General features: G+C 39.6%; 1 protein-coding gene across 1 annotated transcript; it reads left to right on the plus strand.

Annotated features, from left to right (window-relative positions):
- The first annotated feature begins 1859 nt into the window (after positions 1-1859).
- vps35 (VPS35 retromer complex component) lies at positions 1860-22283 on the plus strand. Its single transcript, XM_023429680.2, has 17 exons — positions 1860-1977; positions 3053-3151; positions 3907-4003; positions 6522-6645; positions 9229-9411; positions 9814-10033; positions 11481-11564; positions 12645-12754; positions 13358-13454; positions 15149-15297; positions 15827-16034; positions 16300-16455; positions 16829-16951; positions 17046-17225; positions 18565-18804; positions 19271-19414; positions 20653-22283. Exons 1-17 carry the CDS (start codon positions 1975-1977, stop codon positions 20830-20832), a joined length of 2397 nt encoding a protein of 798 aa, XP_023285448.1. The 5' UTR covers positions 1860-1974; the 3' UTR covers positions 20833-22283.
- The last annotated feature ends 413 nt before the right edge of the window (positions 22284-22696 follow it).

Below are 22696 nucleotides of genomic sequence, written 5' to 3' on the forward strand. Positions count from 1 at the left end.
TCCTACATTGAACTGTGTACCCTACATTTCTTTGCTTATGTCTGGGTGTTTTGTCCTTCGAGTGGACAAGCTCCTGCCTCAGTGTATTACTGAGGCTTAAAGTGCACAGCTGGGCATTCATGAGAAGAGGATGAAGAACTTCATCCAACAGAGGGCTCACCTAACTGGAAATGGATGTCTGTCAGCCATCAGGAACAATAATGTAGCAGATACAGAGGTGGGACAACTCAGGTTGAAAGTATCAGCTGCCCTTGCCAGTGCAAAAGAACCACTTTCCAACCTTAGTATCCAAGAGAGGAAGGCGCTGGCATCACGACAAAGACACGGGATCATCACCGTCTTGTTGGCTGATAAAAGAAAATGCATAGTGGTGCTAAAGACAGCCGATTACAGAGCCAAAGTGACCAGTCAAAAAACACATTTAATTTAGACATTAGTTGTGTTAATTTGCTAAAGTGATGTCATTAATTTAACATTAACTTTATTATTGGTCAACGATTAGCTTAGCTAACAATAACGAACACTACCTAGGTAGCTTTTATGAACAACAAAGGTAAATGCTTTGCAAAGATGAAACTTAAACTATACAGTTATGACACAAGCCAGGAACAAAGGAAAGGACCAGATTTACACAGATTAAGGCTGAATGAGTGACATGAGTGAATAAATGAGACAGGTTTCCAGCCAGGTGGATAAGATGGCAGGCAGGAATCCAGGAACACAGGCAACAGGAAAATACATACTGAGAAATCTAAGGACCACAACCAGAAACAAAACAGATCCACACAGGTAGCAAATCCACTGGGAAACACGAGGGGACACACACACTGACAAAGTGTGAGGGAAACACAGACACTACACAAGGAATGCAAGGTTAATTGGGAACAGGTGACACTAATTGGGGCGAGGCAGGCAATCAGAAATTCAGGAAACAAGAAGGGCAGGAAGTAAAACAACCAGACAGATGCACAATGTAAGTAATTACAAAGTAAAACTGGAAATAATAAGAGGAAATTTTGTTATGAGACAATTAATTTTTAATAATTAGGCCTACCATAATAACATAATTCCATCTTATCAGCAAACAAGCTGTCAGTTTATTTATATATTTTGGTTTTGCCTGCATACAAAACCACTCTGGAGTAAATTGTCCTTCTTTTATTGTTGATCATATCTACCTTCATTTTACTTTACTTTGGAAAAATGTGTTGTTTGGTTTCATTGATTATGACAAGAATCTCAGCTCTCAATGTTATGTGATTAATTTTTAATCATAACTTTTTAGAGCTGTAGAATGCAAACCTCAAACAATACATTTCTTCAGTAGCCTATCTGAATGTTCAAACTATTAAATGCCATTAAAACTTATAACTTTTTCAAGCTTAACAAAATGTGCATTTATTATTACTATTGTTATCATTATTATTATTATTATTATTATTACTTAAAAAAAAATCTGTTAGTCATTTGTTCGATGTTGTTCACTGTTGTATACTTGTTAAATAAAGTTCTCGAGAGTTAAAAAAAAAAAAAAAACGAGGTTGTATTCACGTCTCTCCACAACCAGGAGTTTACAACGTTCCCGTTCGTGTTTGTATAGAAATAAAATATTCAGCACCACCATAAATGCTATTACACTTTTTACACCTACTGTGAAAACGTACATAAGAAACTCTTATTACCTTTTGTTGGACATTCATTTTTTATCTGTGACAGTTTGTTCGGATGTTGTGGTATTTGACTCTCGGAGCTGCTCAACTGAGCTCTGTCTTTTCCATTGTATGAATTTAATAGTTAAATAAAGGTGAAATAACTTTATTTTGTCCAAGTGACCGACATCCTGCAGTTGATGGGTCACTGGCCACGCCTGTCCTCTGATGTGGTGGTGGCTGAGAGCGGACCGTGAAGGCACCGTTAATGTGAGTCACATGACAGGCCAGCCTCTCCGACTGATCTGATACACATCTAATAATCATGGTAAGCATTTCTCTAAATACATTTTTATTCTGTGCATCCGCATGTTTCCTTCGGATACCAGCCTTGGCTCAGCTTCGGTCAGTGCAACGACCAGTTTCCACTGTTAAACTGACCTAAAATCAGACTTGTGTGTGAGTGGTACTATGGCCTAACGTCTGACAGCGGTTAGCAAAGCTAACAAGCTACCCACTGACTGCAACGGTGCAGCTAACTGTTTCACTTAAACATTTTCTTTATCCACGTTATCTATACGGCTTTTATCTTACCATATCTTATATTATGTGTTAGGTCAAATTAACCTGTAAGTACAACACTGATATTTCCGGGACAAAACAGGTGACAACAACTAACGCTAGCTGTTGTTTAGCATTCTCTTCCGCTTTGCTGTGTCATTTATTTTACTGTTGCTAAATGTTATGGCCTGACTTCGTTTCAGCATAAACATGTATTAATTGTATCTGGTTAGCAGCAGTGCTATGACCTACCTCCTAAAAGGCCAGAACACATACATTTCATACGTTTTCGTACATGTAAGAATACATGTCGCTCGGACCCTGCGCTAAGCGCAAACATATGAGTTACTATGGCTTCTTTGCAGACTGATAGAAACTGATGTATTTGGGAAGTTCGGGGACTAATTCTGGGCAGCCGGGGTTCCGGAAGCCGATGTCCTATTTATGTTTTAAACAGGACATGGTCACTGACAGCTCCTGCAGTTGAAGGCTTTGGATGAGATGAAACTTTGCGGCTATAAACATGAACATGTAAATTCATTAAACCTTTGACAAGTATTGTACGTCTCCATTGCATTAAACTCAGTAAGTTTGCATCAAGCTTAATCTGAAGCTGTTTTTATTCCTCCATGAAAAGCACTTGATAATATTGATAGAGTCCTGCTATGATTTTGTTGTTTGTAAATCGGTCCAGTCAAGTGGGGCAAAGTCAACTGCAAATACAGCAATTTCCAGTTCAAAACATTACATAGCATTGCATCTCAGTGAAATGCTGGCTGATGATTTACTTGATTTACATCAAGCAAAGATCCAAATAACTTTGTTCTCGTCAACTGCTACAGCCGACCACACAGCAGTCTCCCCAGGATGAACAGGAGAAGCTTCTCGATGAAGCTGTACAGGCTGTCAAGGTCCAGTCTTTCCAGATGAAGAGATGTTTGGTAGGTTGACTTCCGTCAATATGATTGTGATAATTATTTAAATCATTGGTTCTCAGCCCTGTTTTGCATATTGCACCTCTTGTAAAGAGCCAACCTTAGGGATCTCTTTGCTGGGGGGAAACTTCTGGCGTTTCCAGCACACAGTTTCAATTATTGGATTTCTTTAGGGAAATGGATTTCTCGTCATGTGTTGAAGAGGCATTATTGTCTTTACCCAGCAAATCTGTCATTCAGCCCAATGGAAAATAAGCTGAGGAGGTCAGCCAGTTCTGGTCCGGGCTCGTCAGTTAGTTAATTTTTTAGCCTGGTTCCAGACAAGGGCTGCGATATGCGAAAAAAAAAAAAAAAAATTATATTGTGATTATTTTGACAGATGTTGGGATAAGATACGATTTTAGTGGGAATGGTAATTTTTGCTCACTGAAAAACATATAAAAATCATAAAGATGTGTTGGGTCTGTAACAGACAAAACATGTTCTCTTACATCTGGACAACATGATTTGTAGGCCAGGGTGAATCTGTAGCACCACAGTGCTTCATTTATAATGGTATGTTGTGACACATTTATCATTAGTACCAGCATTTTCAAAATGTTCAATATTTAGCTGAAGGTTCAGAGATGAGGGGTTGCATTTAAACCTGTTTGTAACTTGTTATACATCTGACATAACTGGTATTAATTATTTTTTGAAATGTTGAAATGTTTTTGTTGTGAAGATTTAGTATGGTAAAAGCTGTGTTGTGTGGTCTATAGGACAAGAACAAGCTGATGGATGCCCTGAAGCATGCCTCTAACATGCTGGGTGAGCTGAGGACCTCCATGCTCTCTCCAAAGAGCTACTATGAGCTCTGTATCCTTTTTTTGCTAATTTTTTTGCTCATTTGCTACTGACTGTTTGCAACAATAGAAAGTGAAATTTTGCGTTAAATGTTATCTGAACACATTAGCCCGTCTAATAGCTTGTGCAGGTCTGTCTCTAGACATTCTAAACTCCAGACTAGACCCAATGCAATATGATGGACAACCTGGCACAGCATTAAAGAAACAGCAGCTTATGTCAGTCATATTTAGAGAAAAAAAAAAAAACAAGGCAGTCAATTTCTCACTCCACATTTCTCTGCTGTTGCCCATGTGAGCACCATGTGAATCCACCAGCAGCACTGTGGAGTCCCCAAGTACTGCCTGCTCTGAAAAAATTGTGGTTCCGTGAAAGGAGGGTGCAAGTCCTATCCAAGCTCCGTATCAAATGTTTGGTTCCAGAGCCATTGTTGTGTGTCAAGGTGAATCTATCTATAGTCTGTGTCAGTGTGTCAGTCACTGCTCTTGTACCAGCTGAGGCTCTCTTCCCACTACAGACTGAACAGTCCACGTACCAAACCTAACCCTAACTAGTTTCTGTTAAAAACACAGGTAAGACAGACCAAAGCCTCTGCTTGTCCTCACCCTCCTGTTGGCAATGTACTGAATCCTCTTGGCTGCCAGCCTACACCTCAGACTGAGCCCAGCTGGTGCTGGCCCACCCATCAGATGCTAACTGTGACTTCCCCACCTTGGCTCAGCTCCTGAGGGTGGCCCTTATTCAAGGCTATGTAATTCTTTCCCTTCCTAGCTTTATAATGGGTCATTCACATATATGGACTCAAAGGCTGGAGTAGCCAGCTGTTCATTGTGAATGACACCAGGGGTCAGATGCATAAAACAATATGTATAGTCAAGACAAAAACACATACATATTCTTTTGGTTGTCTTATAAAGACATGCGTACGCATGGTTATAAATATCACTCATTGAGAAATGTGCATGAACCTCATTTCCACTTCCGCAGTTAGCTATAGATGGATTAAGACACTCCCTTACTCAGTCACTCTTGCATTGAAAGACACTGTTTGTGCCACAAGTTTTCAGAGACAGAGAAGAAAGATGAGGAAGAAGAAAAATTTCACTGATTTGTGAAACTGAGGTTAAAACATGCATCAGTTTACTTTAGTACAATCACTCCAACTGTAAAGTTTACTCTGAACTTCATTTATTGGAACTAGAGAGTCTTAATGAGGCTCCGGACAGGCTCTAAAACTGTGATTAGTAAACATTGAAATAGTATGAAACAGTTACAGGATGACTCACAATAAATGATAATGTTATTAACCGATGCTGAAGGAAACATTGAGCACAAAACACGATTATTTCTGTTTATGATTGTAAAATTGCTATTGCTGTGTAAACGGCAAAACTTATAATAATGATAATGAATGAAGCTCTGTGAAGTTGGTTATTTTATTTTATGTTAAATTAAGTATCTCAGCTTATTTTGTAATTTCACTTCCCTGTATCTAACTTGGATCGTTTCACATGGGCAAAGGAATGTGTGAGGTACTGCACATTCTGTGTTTATAAATATAAATTTATGTGCAGGACATGGGGTACACATGGTTTTCATGTGTATGCATCATTTATGCATCTGGCCTGGTCATTGCAGCTTGTAGCCTCTGCTGAACCACAGTGCAAAGCTGACAAAGGTTCAGCATTACAATAATGTCTTCAGACACAATGCTGGCGACAACCAGGTGAGAACCAGTTGTGTTCTTTTTAATATCTGTAGAACAAGAAGCATAGAGTTCTTTACTACCTGCTGCCAGCATAGTTGCAAGACGCTAACCAGACTTACCAACTTGCATGGCATTGTTGTATTTAAGCGAAAAGCTACTTGGGAAACACACTTTAAAATAAGCAATAAAGAAATGCATACTGTGCTATGGTGGTTACGCCAGAACTGACCAGTCAAGGCAGAGTATGTAAATTCAGCTCTCGCACAGTCCCACCGCCATGAGAAGCCAAAGACTCCTCTTGAATCACTGTTTCTACACAGGAGGTAGTGTGAGCAGTATTTTAGCAGAGCAGCAGCACCTTCAGTTGTCTGTGTCTTTGCAGGATGCATTCAGGCGCAGTATTGCAGGTGCATATTGGCAGAGTTCAGAGCACAATATGCAATCGTTGTTGTTCATGTCAAATGGAAGCCTGAAAAATACGCTTCAGGCCAGTTTTACGAGCAGTAGTCTGAGTGAAATGTGAGACATTACGCAGCCTGTGTCGACAGCTGGATCAAAGAAAATACAGTGTGTGTTACAGAAATGTTACTTGGTCCTTGTCAGATTTCTTTCCTGACATTTTTGGAGAGCCAGTATGTTTTACATATGTATTTATATGATTGTGTGTTGGGCTCCAAGTGCTGCCAGACAACTTGGGTGACCTATGCTGCACTGAAGACTGAAGCTGAAGTTGACATGATGCGCTTGACATGCTGCAAGCAATGATGATTGCATGTGGATAAGTCGTAGTGGGTTTGCGCTGGTCCCTAACAGTCTTCTCAGACATGGCCATCTCTGACGAACTCCACTACCTGGAGGTTTATCTGACTGATGAGTTTGCTAAGGGACGCAAGGTGGCAGATCTCTATGAGCTGGTCCAGTATGCAGGGAACATCATCCCCAGACTGTGAGTATCACCTTCACTGAACCTCCACATATTCAGACCCTTTTTTTTGATCTGAAGTGTTTTTCTTTCACCACATTTTAATGTACGACATTGCAGGTTGTGTTCTGACAGTGACTTTTTTCTGGATCTGACATGAAACAGTGATTATGAGGGTTAAGTGCTGACTTTACACTTTCATTTACTTTGGTGGCAGCTGGTGATTATTTACCTGGATGTGGCTTCAGGCACTGTCTGCTTCTGCTAACTCATTAAGAACAAATTCAAACAGTTAAATCATAAAAGCAAACACACAAAAGTTCAGCTTGGCTACTTAATCTGTCTCTTTTCTTACCAAACAAAAGGATCCTCTAGAAAACAAAGGAAAGCTTGGACCTGAAACATTTTATTCCAACATTTAAATTTAAACATTTAAATTCAAATTAAATGCAGAATGTACATTAATTCCCACTTCACATAAACATAATAATAAGTAACATATTTTAGGGATGTATTATTGGCTTCAAACAATAAAATCAAATACTACAGTAGCACAACATAACTGTCTGATTTTTTTTTTTTTTTTTTTTTTTTTTTTTTTTACATCAACATTCAAACATTCAACATGTTAAAGAAAATTCCTGGATCCGCCCCTTTACCCGGATCAGCACCAAAACTTAATGGATTGTTCCCTGGCACATCCCTCCACCACGTTTGGTGCAGATTAGTTAACGACTTTTTGTGTAATACTGCTGACTAACAAATAAACCACCAAACAAACAGGCAGACAGACAAGGGTGAAAGCATAACATCCGTGGTGGGTGAATAAAATCAAAAGGCCACTGATGCAGCATGGGGGATGTGGTTTACACAATCAACTGTCAAAACAAAACCATTGTGGTTTTGGATTTATTTTCCCAAACAAACAAGCACAACAGTAGTGACAGTAACTGGCTGCACAGATCCACAACTTAACACAAACACATGCTGGAGTCTGAGGTTTTATGAATGAAAGACGCTTGTGTGTAAAGTAGTGTGTGCTCAAAAGGCAGAATTCCAATATATGAGTTATCAAACTTGTGATGAATTACTCATTTACTGACTTAATTCTGATATTTTGCCATTTTCCAGTATAGCTGTTAACACATACCAGTTTCTGGTGAGAAGTTTGAGCGTATTCTCTCAAAATCTAGTTTAAATAAAGCAAATATTTAAATTAGTCTACGCTCAGAACAAATTAATAGATATAGAGAAACTAATTAACACATTAATAAATAGCTCCTACGCATATAGACTCCTAAAACAGTTGTCACAGCATCTCCTGTCATCTTCTTTTCTTCTCTCTTCATTTCTGCTTCTTCTTCTCTGTAGAACTAAATCAACTTCTGTCATGTAAAATATCAAATGTCCTCTGGACATTTTACACCTGACCAGACTGTACCCCTCAGCAGATATAATTATACCGTGTTGGAGCGCCCTCTAGTGACACAATTGTGGAAAAAACATTAGGCCTCATTCACCAATATCTTCTTAAGTATTTTCTTAAATTCTTTCTGAAGTTGTTCTTAAGAAAGTCCTTAAGAAAACTTTACATCAGATTCATGAACGTTTTCTTAAACCGTAGAATTGTGCGTACCTGTGTTCTTAGATTGATGAATGCCAGTCTCCTCGTAAATTGAAAGCGTGTGCCAGTTGGCCCTAATTAGCATAGGTAAACGCCAGAAAATGCCCTTAAAAGGGCGTGAGACTGAAGGGTCGTGTGCAGACACAGACAGAAGTCACAAAGAGTTACCGTAAGGGAAAGTTGAGGAAATGCCAAAATGAAAATCTAAAGACGGAGCACCAGAATCAAAACGCAAAAAGAACTTTAGTAGTTCTGAAGTGGAGGTACTGCTGCAGGAAGTGAGCCGCAAACAAGCGGTTAAGTGTTAATGTAGTGTTCATTTATTTTAAAGGACCATAATGCTTTGTAAAATAACAAAAGCAAATAAAAAAAAATATTAAACATGACAAAAATATTATTGTAATTTAAATAATATAATCTTATATACCTGTAGAACTAAAGAAAACCCAATAACCACCTATTTTACTCAAACATGTCAGCACTTAAATGTGCATAAGAGTACTCTCGAGTGTGCATAGATTCTGTTCTTACCTAAGAACAAATCCCAAATAAGAAAACATTGGTGAATGTCAGAATCTTCGGAAAAAGTGCGTAAGTGGGTTTTAAGCAGATATTTCTTCTTAAGAATGGTTGATGAATGAGGCCCATTGTTAACTGGACCTGTGAAAAACATGTGGATACTATGCATTAATGAAAATTGTTCTTTATTTATGATGAAATCTGTCACTATCAAATAAGGAAATCATTTAGTTTCTCGTCATTTCTCTTGTTTTAACGGAAATTAAACTCAAACAAAGTGATCAGGTTTGAAACCAGTGATGTAACAAAATAAAACCAAATAAATTAAGAGGTGAAAGAGATGTCTGTGGATGTGTATGTTGAGATGTCATAAATAGAGTTCAGGCCTCATAAAAATGTTTGCTTGTTGTTTTCATTAATATCTTATCAGATTAAGACTCTTTGCTCTGCCTCTCTCTCCCCAGCTATCTGTTAATCACAGTGGGTGTGGTGTACGTTCGCTCCTTCCCCCAGTCTCGTAAGGACATTCTCAAGGACCTGGTGGAGATGTGTCGTGGTGTCCAGCACCCACTCAGAGGCCTCTTCCTCAGAAACTACCTGTTGCAGTGCACCCGCAACATCCTGCCCGATGATGGAGAGCAGTCAGAGTAAGCAAGTTAAGCTTTTTCTCTCTCTATCTTTCATCCACTGTTCTTCACCAGAGCATGGAACTTAAGCTGTGTCTGTGGGGCTGCATCCTTCAAGGGCTGCAGGTGAAGACCAGTTGCGTCACAGCATTGTGGCTGTCCCATTTCAAAGGCTTCTTCAAATACAGCCGAGAAATGCGTAATTTATTAGTATGCATGTACTGCGATGGACACAAAGACCATGCCTTTCCTTTGGCCACAAGGAAGTTCTGAAAAACCATCAGATGACTCAGAAAGGGAAAACAGGACTCGCAGCATTTCAACAATCCTGCACACTCGTGTTTGTGAACATATAAGCTACAATGTGTCTATGAATGTTTTGACATGTTTCCTTGTTCTAAACTTTAAGTGTTTACTCCACAGGGGATCAGAGGAGATGACCGGTGATATCAATGACTCCATCGACTTCGTCCTGCTGAACTTTGCGGAAATGAACAAGTTATGGGTTCGAATGCAGCATCAGGGTCACAGCCGAGACAGAGAGAAGAGAGAGAAGGAACGGCAAGAACTCAGGATTTTGGTCGGCACCAACCTTGTTCGCCTCAGCCAACTGGAGGGTGTCAATGTGGACAAGTACAAACAGGTGTGTAACATGTAATTAACCAGTTTGAATTTGGAGGGTGAAAACGATTATAATCGTAACGGAATATGAACTATGGCGAAGAGGATCAAAATCAAATGCGACGTTACCAGGAGATTGTAACAGCCTGAGCTGATTTAGAACTATTATTTTGATAGGTTTGATAGACTTATTACTGAATATTACAAAAGCAAGTGACAACATTGTGAGATTTTAGCCTGTTACTAGATCAGTAATTTGTCCCTTTGTCCAAATTGCTGTGAGAGGGTTTTTCCTGCAGTCACTCTATTCTTACATCTGAAATATTGTTCTTGTGGTTGAAAGGAGAAACTTCCTTCACAAAGGTGTGTGATTGGGAAGGGTGGGTAAGTGTTAACTACCTGCTGTTGGACAGAGGAGATACTTTGGCTTTACTTGGCAGATAGGTTTCTGAACAGAATTCTCTGCATGAATCACTCAGTGGGAATCACTGATCTGACACCAAAGCCGCTCAATAATTAAGCACAATTGTCCAAAAAAAAAAGCAGCTCATGAGCCATGATACATAATACTGCACATGTCCACATCAATCATGCTATACATTCTTGACATGAGATACAGTCAGATGCTGCTCTGACCAGAGCAGCGCTGAGCATTTAAAGGGGACATACAATTACTTCAGAAGTATTCAGACCCATTCACTTATTGCACTTTCTTGTGTTTAGATGGATAAAACTGTTGTTGGCCCATCAATCTACACTTATTAAAACTTAAAGATTTAAGTATTAATTAAGGTATTCACACATTTAATTTCCCCAGGACATGGCAGTGTTGTGATCTAATTTTCTTCCTGTCCAAAGTTTTCCTTGCTAGATTATATATCATTATTGGATTGTTGTCAGACTGCTTGGGACCAAAAAGTAGCACAGTAAGTTAAATGTGAAAAGATCATGGAAGGCATAAAACTATTTAGAGCATAAAATGGTCTCTAAATGAGCAACCTTGCTCACTATTTTAACGTTTCTCAAATTTTAGCTGAGAATCTAACACACGACCAAGATATTTTACCTCCTAAACTTAATCTTTAAGTTTAACAGGCTAACTGTTGACGAAGGCAAAAGCCCCTGGGAGAAAAGCAAACTGACACCTTTTTAATAATGTTGAGTGTAATACATGAATTTTTAAACCATGCTGCCACGAGCAGTAGCTGTTGTAACAGCTGAGTAAAAATTGGTAAAAAAGTTGAACTGGATACACATATGACTGCATCATCTGCATATATGTCAATCCATGCACTAAGACATGATTCTTGATGATTTTCATTATTCTGATTCTGGGGGTTGGAGCTTTTCCTCCTTTATTGTCATATTTGCTGTATTTGACATCTTGGCACATAATGTACAGTCTGTCTGGGTAATTCGACATATGTCTGTTAAAACATTTTTTTTTCTTTGTTTGTTTCTTTTCACAGATTGTTCTTGCTGGAGTGCTGGAGCAGGTTGTGAACTGCAGAGACTCGTTGGCTCAGGAGTATCTCATGGAGTGCATAATTCAGGTAGATACCTGTGATGCCTTGATTCAGTCTGTGTTGGTGCCACTACTGACCTCATTGAACTGATTTGTTATTGGCCATGACATGGACTTGACCGATCCAGATCAAATTAAGTTTCTTTGTCAAAGTGGCAGCCTGGAAGATTTTCATTGAGATAAATATCACTATCTTTCGCCGAATGAAGTAACAATGATTGAGCCTATGGCGCACTGATGAAAGTATACTGGACATGTGCTGCTGCATCAAGTTGCTGCTAATACAAACTGAACCAGGACTGAAATCTTTGAGATGGCCACTTTAATTTTAAAGCATTCACTGTTTCTGCTGTCATTTCGATGCAAGTGAGTGCATTTTTAATCTAAATAAGACACTGTGTTTACTATATGTTTTTTATATTTGAGGTAGTTGGTCCCTAAGAGTCACGGAGTGGCATGTGTAATATGCCCAGTTAGGTGAAGCCAAGACGCTCAGTTACATTGATATCTAATAATGGCAGTGACCAGTTGTGTTAACGATGTTTGTCTGTGAGTGACTCACTGAGTGAATGTTCCCACTTCCAATCAAAACTATGTCGACTAAAGCCGCGTTTCGACCAAGAAGTACCTGGAACTAAAAGGTTCCTGTTGCCCATTGTTGTTTTCGTTTCCACCCCGTCCTAAAGTCCTGGGAAGATTATGCAAATCAGTAGTTTGTTCAAAGCATCTCGGAGAACTCGCCACGGTTTTTCTGTGGATTCAGGCTGACTTAGTTGCTTCTGACTTTTTATGTGATCCCAGACTGACGTGACGATGTTGAGATGTTGTCTCTGTTATGCTTTAGCCATCTGTTGCAGGACTCCTTGTTGGGACTAGTCACAGCCTCCCTAATTGTGTTGCATGATGATTAAGAATCTAAACATCTACATTTAGAACTAAAGCAAATATAAAAAGTATATTTTGATATTGGTGAACGATAAAATTTAAATATTCATTTGAAGACAAATAATGAGGCCAGCTCTTGAATTCCGTTTCACAGGATAAATAGATAATATGAAGTGTAAGCACAGCCCTACACTCATGGACTAAACCAGTCTTGTCTTGTAAGGTTTTTCCAGATGAGTTCCACCTTCAGACGCTGAACCCTTTCCTGCGTTCCTGTGCTGAGCTCCATCAACACGTCAACGTCAAGAACATCATCATTGCCCTCATTGACAGGTGCAGTATAATTCATTGTTAATCAACAAGGTTAATGGAAATTAATGTAGAAACTCTGTAAATACATCTCTTTATTTGCAGATGCAGCTTTTGTTAAAGCAAAATGAACCAATATTACGATAACAAATGTGATGAATTGTTTGCATCCTTAAACTACCCAGAAAATTGTGCACTGAGTATTATGATCCAATATAATAGCTATACAATAAATATTAATTTAAAGTATGTAATGTTCAGTCTTTGTTGAAACTGCATCAACACAAGTATAAGGCGGTCATGGTGGCGGTAAACATAGATTGGAAGTTGTTTTTAATTGGAAAAGGATCACATGAAAGGAGCATGGTGAATCAGGGAAGGATACATCATGGATGGAATGTGGATGTCTTCGTCATTGTACCAAAAGTCCAAAAGTTTCTGCCTAAAACTAAGACTCAAACGCAACCCTGGAGTTTTCAAAGTACAAAGGGTCCAGCAGAGTTTCTAAAAGCCTCAATTATAAGGGCTTGAAAATTTTGGAGAAATGTGGACGTCAGGTTTGAACATGGCGAAAGTGATGCATTTTAAAACTAAGACGTATTTGCCCATTTCCGTTTTGTGTTTCAGACTTGCTCTGTTTGCTCATCGAGAAGATGGCCCTGGCATTCCAGCTGAGATCAAACTGTTCGACATTTTCTCTCAACAAGTGGCCACTGTCATTCAGGTAGGTTCTATTAGGTTTACCTGGTCTTTGAGATCATTTCATTAGTATATACACAGTAAAAGTGCTGTTTAAAGTCCCATTCAGGCAGGATTCATTCACCACCTTACTGCTTGCTACTGGCTACTGTTGGGTGTTTTGATAGTTGTTGTCTTTCACTGTGTATTTTCTACACAAGTGTGGGTTTCAGGAGACTCATGACCACTGTCATTGCGTGATGAATGCAGACTCGGCTCTTTGGAATTCAGTTTTGATTCGGTCGTCAGCTGTGTGATATCTGACACTCAGTATGCAGGACTTATACAAAGAGCAACACTGAAGTGTCAGACCTTAAGACCACTTCTCCTAAGTGGGATTCATACCCCTGTGAACTGTGTGTCACATGGTCGGATAGTGTTTGAAACCGCCTCCCCCCACACCTTTCAAAGGTTTGATAGGGTTGTCTATGTTGACCATTTTCTTTAACTTTCAGTTTCTTTGATGAGCTGGTCCTTCAGGGCCTCATCCTGATACGGAACAGCACCACAGATAACCTCTCAGTTACCCAGTTAAATGTGTCGGACCACTTCTTCATTCAGCTCACTGTGTCCCTCCCTGAAGTTGATGGTCTCTGTCTGACACAATGTCCACAGCCTCATGCCCTCTCACTTCTCACCACTCAGATCACCAGTCACTTCCACCCTCTCACGCCCGATCACATTCTCCTCACTAATGATAAATGATGCTACAGATACAGTCTCCTCCACTCTAAGCTCTTGTCTGGACAATCTCTGCCCTCCGTCCATTAGACCTGCTCAAGCTATTCCATCACGGCCACAGTGATCTGATGTTTTGTTCCCAGAGCTACTGAGAAAAAATGGTGTAAATCTAGAGTTCTTATAGACCTCAGTGGCAAATACTAAATACATGTCAAGTTGAAAACTACAGGCCAGTCTCACTACTACCATTACTACTAAAGGTCCTCTCTCAAAAATAATCTACTTGATCTAAATCAGTCTGGTGTCAGGAGTGGTCACTGCTGAAACTGCACTGCTGTTAGTGATAGAAACTCTGCACTCAGTGAGCAGTGTGTCCCTCCGCTGGTGTGATTATCCACTCACGGTTTTTCTGATGATGCCCATTTCCATCGAGCCAGTTCTTCTGTTAATCAGAAATCAAGAGTATACTCCCTCCTAAAATGTTACCATTTAATGTATTGTACCAGTTAGCTTAAAGCTAATTTTGCAGTCTATAGTCCCTTGGCACGTCACAATTAAAACATTTACACAGCGGCACAACACCATAAAACAAAGTAGAGGAACGCTGTACAGAGGTTAGATTATGATGTTTTTTTATGGCCGAAATTATTGTATCTAAAATAAGCCCCTGATAGTTTTGTGGATGTGCAAGCAATGAGGGAGAACCAGCTCTGTTTTATATATTTATTCATTTATTTTCAGCAGCAGCAGGAGCTTGAAGCATTTTTGTAGCTTGTATCTGAATCTCTGCTGTTTTAAGTTTTGTTTTTCTGTTCCTGTTCTTACTTTGATCAGAAATTCATTATTGAACACTTTTTAGCATCACTATTTACAGACACATCACCAGAGGAAACTAACTAGGCTGTTCCTCCTGAGCTGTGGTGACTTCAAGTTAAAGTATCAAAAAAATGTAGGTTTGGCCATGTTGATGTATCTACTGTCTGATTCCACCTCCTTCAGTCTCGCCAGGACATGCCATCAGAGGACGTGGTCTCTCTCCAGGTCTCCCTCATCAATTTGGCCATGAAATGCTACCCTGACCGTGTTGACTATGTAGATAAGGTCCTGGAGAGCACTGTGGAGATTTTCAACAAGCTCAACTTGGAACAGTAAGTGCTCATACTCCTGACACATTGGGGTTTAAGGGATACAGTATATGATGAAATATTATCCAGCAATAATTAAGATTTGAACATTATTTAATGTTTTACATTTTTCTGCGTCAGCTGTTAGCTGTCAGGCCTAAGACATGTCAGATAGTGGGTTTACAGTTTGTAAGTTTGCATTAATTTTAAAACATAAGAAAGTTGACATTTTTGTTACAACACTACAAATGAGACAAGATACAAATTCAGTCTTTGTTCAGCTTAGAAAAATAAAACCTGTCTTGGGAACAATGAGCAAAATTAGAGACGTATATTCATACATTACAGAGAACTAAAAACAGAAATGGAGAGAGGAGCGTTAAAAGAGAGGAGGGAGAGTATTGTTGTTTTAATTAGCGAGACAGTGGACAGTGATCAGAAACATCATGTAGAATCGTTATTCCATATAAACCTTCTCTCTAATATGATCACAGGCAGGATAGAATGTGTACTTACTGTGTCACACTTTGACTTGCTCTTTTCACTCCTGTAGCATAGCGACCAGCAGCGCGGTGTCAAAGGAACTCACCCGACTGTTGAAGATCCCTGTGGATACCTACAACAACATCCTGACAGTCCTGCAGCTCAAGCACTTCCCTCCACTCTTCGAGTACTTTGACTATGAGTCGCGCAAGAGCATGAGCTGCTACGTGCTGAGCAACACGCTGGACTACAACACCACCATTGTGGCACAGGAACAGGTCGGTTAAGCACGAGGATGCCAGGATTTACATGTTTGCTTTTTAACTACACTCAGTTGGTATTGAATGTTGTTCCCTGTTACTCTACACTCAGATAGCAGTTTATTAGAAATGACTAGCTAAAGCTAGCAAAAACAAGATACAAGACCTGTTTCTGACACATTACCTCAGAGTGCATCAGTCTCAATCAAAAGCAGGAAAAAACAGTGTAGTACATGAATTACATCATATTATAAACTCCTCACTCCCTCTCTGGTTTCTCTAGGTGGACGCCATCTTGAATTTGGTAGCCACGCTGATCCAGGACCAGCCAGACCAGCCAGTTGATGATCCTGACCCTGAGGACTTTGCTGAGGAGCAGAGCCTTGTGGGTCGTTTCATCCATCTCCTCCACTCTGAAGATCCTGATCAACAGTACCTTGTAGGTCCTTTCCTCAACTTTGCACATTTATCACATGTATTAGATCAACTGCATTCTATACTGCAACAGCTGTACTTCATATTACTGCTGACTGTTTCAGAAGTTACGCTGTAGTGTTTCCCTTAAAGTGTTTTCCTACCTTGACCAATTCAGACTTGTTGTGTACTGTATGAAAATGAATGGCAATCAGTGGCTGCCTTGAAAGTATGAATATGTGTTTAAAAATCTGAGATTTTACAGCATGTTTTGGTAAATGTTGACAGATTTAAAACCATCACATTTTTCATAGTTGTATAACTTTATCATCCCATAGTATCTCTGCTGTTGTCTGAGTTTTATTATTATTGATGTTAACATTATGATTTGTGGCCAGATCCTGAACACAGCTCGAAAACACTTTGGTGCCGGTGGAAACCAAAGGATTCGCTACACACTCCCTCCTCTGGTGTTCGCTGCCTACCAGCTGGCCTTCAGATACAAGGAGAACTCCTCATTGGTGAGCAAATATCACTTTTCACCGCAACTCACATGCTGTGTTTGTAGATTTGTCGATCCTGTTATTAACTTATCCCAATTTTCTCTCTCATCAGGACGACAAGTGGGAAAAGAAGTGTCAGAAGATCTTTTCCTTCGCCCACCAGACCATCAGTGCACTTATCAAGGCCGAGCTTGCTGAGCTGCCTCTTCGACTCTTCCTGCAGGGGGCACTGGCTGCAGGCGAGATTGGCTTTGAGAACCACGAGACTGTAGCATACGAGTTCATGTCACAGGTAGAATAAATCTGTCAGTTCTTTGAATCTCCTGAGCTTTCAGGCCTACACCGTGTCTCACACAAGCTATGTAGTGAAAGAAGCTTGTCTTTGATGCAGACCAAATTAACCAAAGTACAGATGTGAAGTGACCCAAGTTAAGATCATGAATCCTTTGGCCTCCTGCCCTTGCTATCTATGATTGCAAATCTGTTCCTGCTGGCCTCATATTCATGTACAAGTCAAGAGTTAAATGTTTAAGGATTTGGTTGAAAGCTACAGGTGCTAGAGTACATTCAGAAGAACATTACATACAGCAGATGATAAAACAACTATAACATTTCCACATTTTTTATTTTTTTTATTTAGTATATAGATTGAGACATGACAGACAGGCTAACTGAAAATGTAAAATGGAGACATACACTTGTACCTTTTGTATTTTGGCTGCTGCCCAGAGTATGGAGGACACTTCTTAAATTTAAAGAAGCTATTTGTAAGTTTTGCTATTGCTACATAACTAATGTTAACTGTAACAGCTGTTTACTAACCAATCTAGAAGAAACGTTATGAGTTCATCATCAAACTTCATTCCTTACTCACCAACAGCTGTCTCCAGATGTGGAAAGCAACACCAATGTTAATCCTTGTCTCAATCACGTGTTTTCTTCTACTGAAGTTAGCACGCTAACCAGCTAGCTCTGGCCCATCTTTACACATTCCGATAGTGACTCACTACTGCCTCCAGTCTGCTCTCACAACGTAGTGCAGCTCAGAAGACGTATTATAACCTATTGTCTTGTAAATACAACGATGACTGAAGCTCTTGCCAAGCCACCATCACCTGCTCCCAGCAAGAAACCATGTTTGGTGGCAGAGAAAACTTATAAATAACTCCTTTAAGGCAGTGAATTGCCTTTTCTGCAGCTACAGAGAGAGTGTGAGCTTCAGTTACAAGAAAAAGATGCCATAAATGATGAATGGAAATATGTTGTGTCCTTATTGGTCATAGAAAATGCACTGAGAAACAAACGGTTCAAGTGGATTTGCTTACACCTTCAAAAACATTTGGTGCTTTTTTTTTATTTTAGCAGAAGTGAATTTATGGTGTTACTTCATAGAAAAGTAGCACTGAGCAACTCAAGTGTAGTTATACTGAAAATAGAACAACTAACCGAGGGTAACCAAAAACTATAAAAAAAAAAAAAAAATTCCAGAGGCATCATTGTACCTTTTAATTTTCAAATATTGTAAACGACCATATCTCGCTGTCCCTCCTGTTCACATCCATTGTCTCATATATACTCTTCTCTCCCTCCTTGCCCACCACACCCACTTCTTGCGGCTCACCTCTCCCCAGGCCTTTTCTCTGTATGAGGACGAGATAAGTGATTCCAAAGCCCAGCTGGCAGCCATCACGCTGATCATTGGAACCTTTGAGCGAATGCGTTGTTTCAGTGAAGAAAACCATGAGCCGCTGAGGACCCAGTGTGCGCTGGCTGCCTCCAAGCTGCTGAAGAAGCCCGACCAGTGCCGAGCCGTCAGTATCTGTGCCCACCTCTTTTGGTCCGGTCGCAGCACTGACAAGAATGGTGAAGAGGTGTGTTGAAATGCAACAAAGTTACTGGGTGGGCTGTAAGCAGAGGCATTATAATAACATAGTTAACATGTCTTTAACCCTAAAATCACCATGTGCAAGTCTTGACAGGACACTGCAAATTGATAATTGTCATATTTTATGGTGAACAAGGTTTGTGTGTATGGGGGTGTGTGCTTTCTGCATGTTGGAAGATACTGCTATGCTTGAACAAAAAGACAATGGATATACTGTAGTTAAAAAAAAAAAAAACATGTCTAAAACCCCAGAGGCTACCAGGATGGCCCAAAAATTTCAAATTGAAAATGCAGTGGTTATAGAAGTTAATATATGTAATATAAATAATAATATAATAAATGTAATATAATAATACAAATAAATTTACCAGATCACAGTATTGACACATGTATGTTGCACTTAAATCTGTCTCCACAGCTGTCATTGCTAACTAATGCTGTTGCATGTTTAGATCCGCGATGGTAAGCGGGTGATGGAGTGTCTAAAGAAAGCCTTGAAGATTGCCAACCAGTGCATGGACCCATCACTGCAAGTCCAGCTTTTCATTGAAATCCTCAACAGATACGTCTGCTTCTATGAGAGGGAAAACGATGCGGTAGGAAACCACACATCAGATTTCTACATGGTTAAGACTTCTGTTCCAAGCTGCGCTGTGAGCGACTGTCAGTTTGCTCTTCAGTAACCAGGTTACTGCTGTCACTCTGCAGTAATCTCATTTCTTACATGTAAAGGAGAAACCTGGTCAGGTTACGTCCTCAATACTATGTTTTCATTTTACAACAGCGTTTTAACACGAAAACTATCTCTGTCCAGACGAGCGTTGTAGCTCCGTTTCAGAAACAGTCTCTTTCCATACTTACACACCTGAAAACACATACATACATGACCATTCACGTACACTGGGCATGCTTGAGCCGGTGTAAACAGGAAGTAGATTGTCTACTCAGTTGATTGGTTGCACAAAACACGACGAACAAGGAACAGGAAAGGCAGTTTTAGTGTTAAAATGCAGAATTTAACTGCACAACAGCTGCTAGCAAAAACAACAGTGAGTTACGCTTTTATTTCATTATCCATGTTGCTTTCACCACTGGTAATCGAGGCTGATAAGACCCAATTAGGAAGTGCCAGTGGATGTCTATGTCATTGTTTCCAAAGGTCTCTGTTTTTGCCCGTCCAGGCTACAACACAACCCCGTAGTTTTCAAACTAAAACAGGACCAACAGTGTTTCTGAAAGTCTCTGTTTTCAGGGCTCGAGAACTCAAGGGTAGTGTGGACGGACGGCAGGAGGAAGCGAAAACGAAAACGTAGTAGTGTGGATGTAGCCTGAGTGTAACTAGTGTAGGGAGAACACCTGATGTCAACAGAGAGAAATGATGTCTTGGTGATCAGGTGCAGGCAAAGACATCACATAGTAAAAAGCATCACTGTGGCCATGACCATTAAACATAGAGATGCATCCTTGCATTTAGATGATTACATTTAAACTCATATTAAAACTGAAATTGACATTAAAATTGCTTAGTGGAGTTTTCTTGTGAATAAAGTTATGTTTTTGTATATTTATATGTGTTACTCACAAACACTCAGTCCATGTATTCTTAAATGAATTTCCTTCCTCTTAAAACATTTGCAAAGCCATTTTTCAATATTTAAATCATATTGTTTCTATCTAAATCAGTAGTCTTCTTCACAGTCTTTGATGGCTTCAAATGAGAATGGGCACATAAATACCCCAGAATTATTGTTTTTAACCTCCAAAACACAGACAGATGCTTCCATATAATGTGAATGCAACACCTTAAATTGTCTCTTATCCTCCACCTGTCCAGGTGACTGTCCAGGTATTAAACCAGCTGATCCAAAAGATCAGGGAAGACCTTCCCAACCTGGAGGCGAGTGAGGAGACGGAGCAGATCAACAAACACTTCCACAATACACTGGAGCATCTCCGCCTGCAGAGAGAATCCCCTGAGTCTGAGGGCCCCGCCTATGAGGGCCTGGTACTTTAAAACTATTGCAGGTTGGAAGGATGTGAAGTCCATCCATAGATGTCTCACTATGTTATGAATATAAAACTACACACACTCACAAGGACACACAGAGGCGAGGAATAAAAATAAACATCAAGAAATGCTAAAAGAACTCAGTCCTTCATTTTTTTAATCATTATTATTAATTTGTTTGCATCATTTCCTCCTCACTGTCCCTCTATAGCAGAAGTATTTTCTGCAACAGGTTGGAGATGTTACATTTTAAGAAATGTGTGTCAGCAACAGTGTACTTAGCTTCAATTTGCACTTGTGGCAAGTCTTAGGAATCATTCCTTTATGAATTCATACTTGACCAATTTACCTTTAACCTGCATCACTTTATTGTCAATAGTAGACTTACTAGCTGTGATAGGTGTATACACTGAGTCATCAACCCCTCACTCGTTCACATCTTTCCATACTGAGAAGTGGATATATTAGCTGAGTGTATAAAGGCTACAGAATAACGTAGTGGCGTCACAGCTGTGAAACATATGAGCTAGTTTCCAAACCTGAATAATCAATAACTCTGCTGTTCTCTAGGACGGCTTCGTGGCACGTTTTAAACAGGTTGGGACCAACCACACTGAAGACCACACACATGCAAACTTTGGCCCCACAGGAAAAACTGTGTAACTTGAGTCGATTCATTAAATGATTGTGCGAGTATTGCATGACCCTCAGTTCTTACGCCATCCCAGCTGGGCTGCAAAGAAAATTACAGATAACCCCACAAATCTATGTGGGAAAATTTTCATATTTTTCAAAATATCCTGTCCTGTCACACCTCAGTAGCTCTTCGTTTTTAATAACATCAGGTTTGTCTTTCCATCTCTGTAGACTCCATGTTGTATGTATTAGTTTATTTCTGGACTTCTCGCACATGGATTGACATGTTCAGAACTGCAGCAGCATGTGTTTGCATGCTTTAGTATTCTTGTACCATACGGCCTGGCTTCAATGTCAATTTACTCTATATAGATCCCACCAACTACAGTGTCTGACTTTTGTTGATCAATGAAATCCTGTTGCTTGGTGACGCTGCCCTTTCAGATGGATCTGTTGTGGAGGGGGGGAGGGGGGGTGCAGCAACTCCTCAGGATTGTAACCTTGACAAGTTGCCATACTGAGTAATGATGTACAAGTTTGTCTGTTAGATTTTGGGATAATTTGCTGCAGCATCTGACTGTGTCTGCTGATTTCTCTCTTTTTTTAGCTAATGTTGATTTGTTGGAGGCGGTATTCACCACTTCTCTCCCCTTTTGAATCTGTGTGTAAACCCACTTGTAAATCAGATAAAGAAAAAAGCAGATTAAATAGCAATTATCATTGTCATTTACTGAAATAAAATTGAAATTAACAATGAATATTGGATTTTGTTAATTTTACACACAGCATATGAATATAATAAAATCTTATCATTATTAATACATTGAGTGACTGTCATATATTATCGTCTTATGTTATTATCTCATGTTACTTGAGTTACAGCAGCATCACACTTTGCACACTGGTGGTTTTTTCTCTGGCCTGTGGATGTAGTGAGCTGTTAACACATTCATATACACTGATGGTGAATTCTATCATACTGAGGGAAGAAAATATACAAGAATGTAAATATAATGAGGAAATAAATGCAATATATTTCAAACATAAAAGACAGAATAAGATGTATATTAAGTTCTTTTTCTTATTCACTGATTTATTTACTGTGGAAAGAAAATCAACCACAGCAGATATGATTCTGATCAGAAATAGACTCCAGCTTCTGAAAGAAGTAGACGCTGAGTGACATGAATGAATGAATGAATGAGAGAAATGGTGAAAGATAATAAAAGCTATA

Source organism: Seriola lalandi, unplaced genomic scaffold (assembly GCF_002814215.2).
Source record: "Seriola lalandi dorsalis isolate HSWRI2012SDOR001 ecotype SW California unplaced genomic scaffold, Sedor1 jcf7180002054898, whole genome shotgun sequence".
In the NCBI taxonomy this organism is placed as follows: Eukaryota; Metazoa; Chordata; class Actinopteri; order Carangiformes; family Carangidae; genus Seriola; species Seriola lalandi.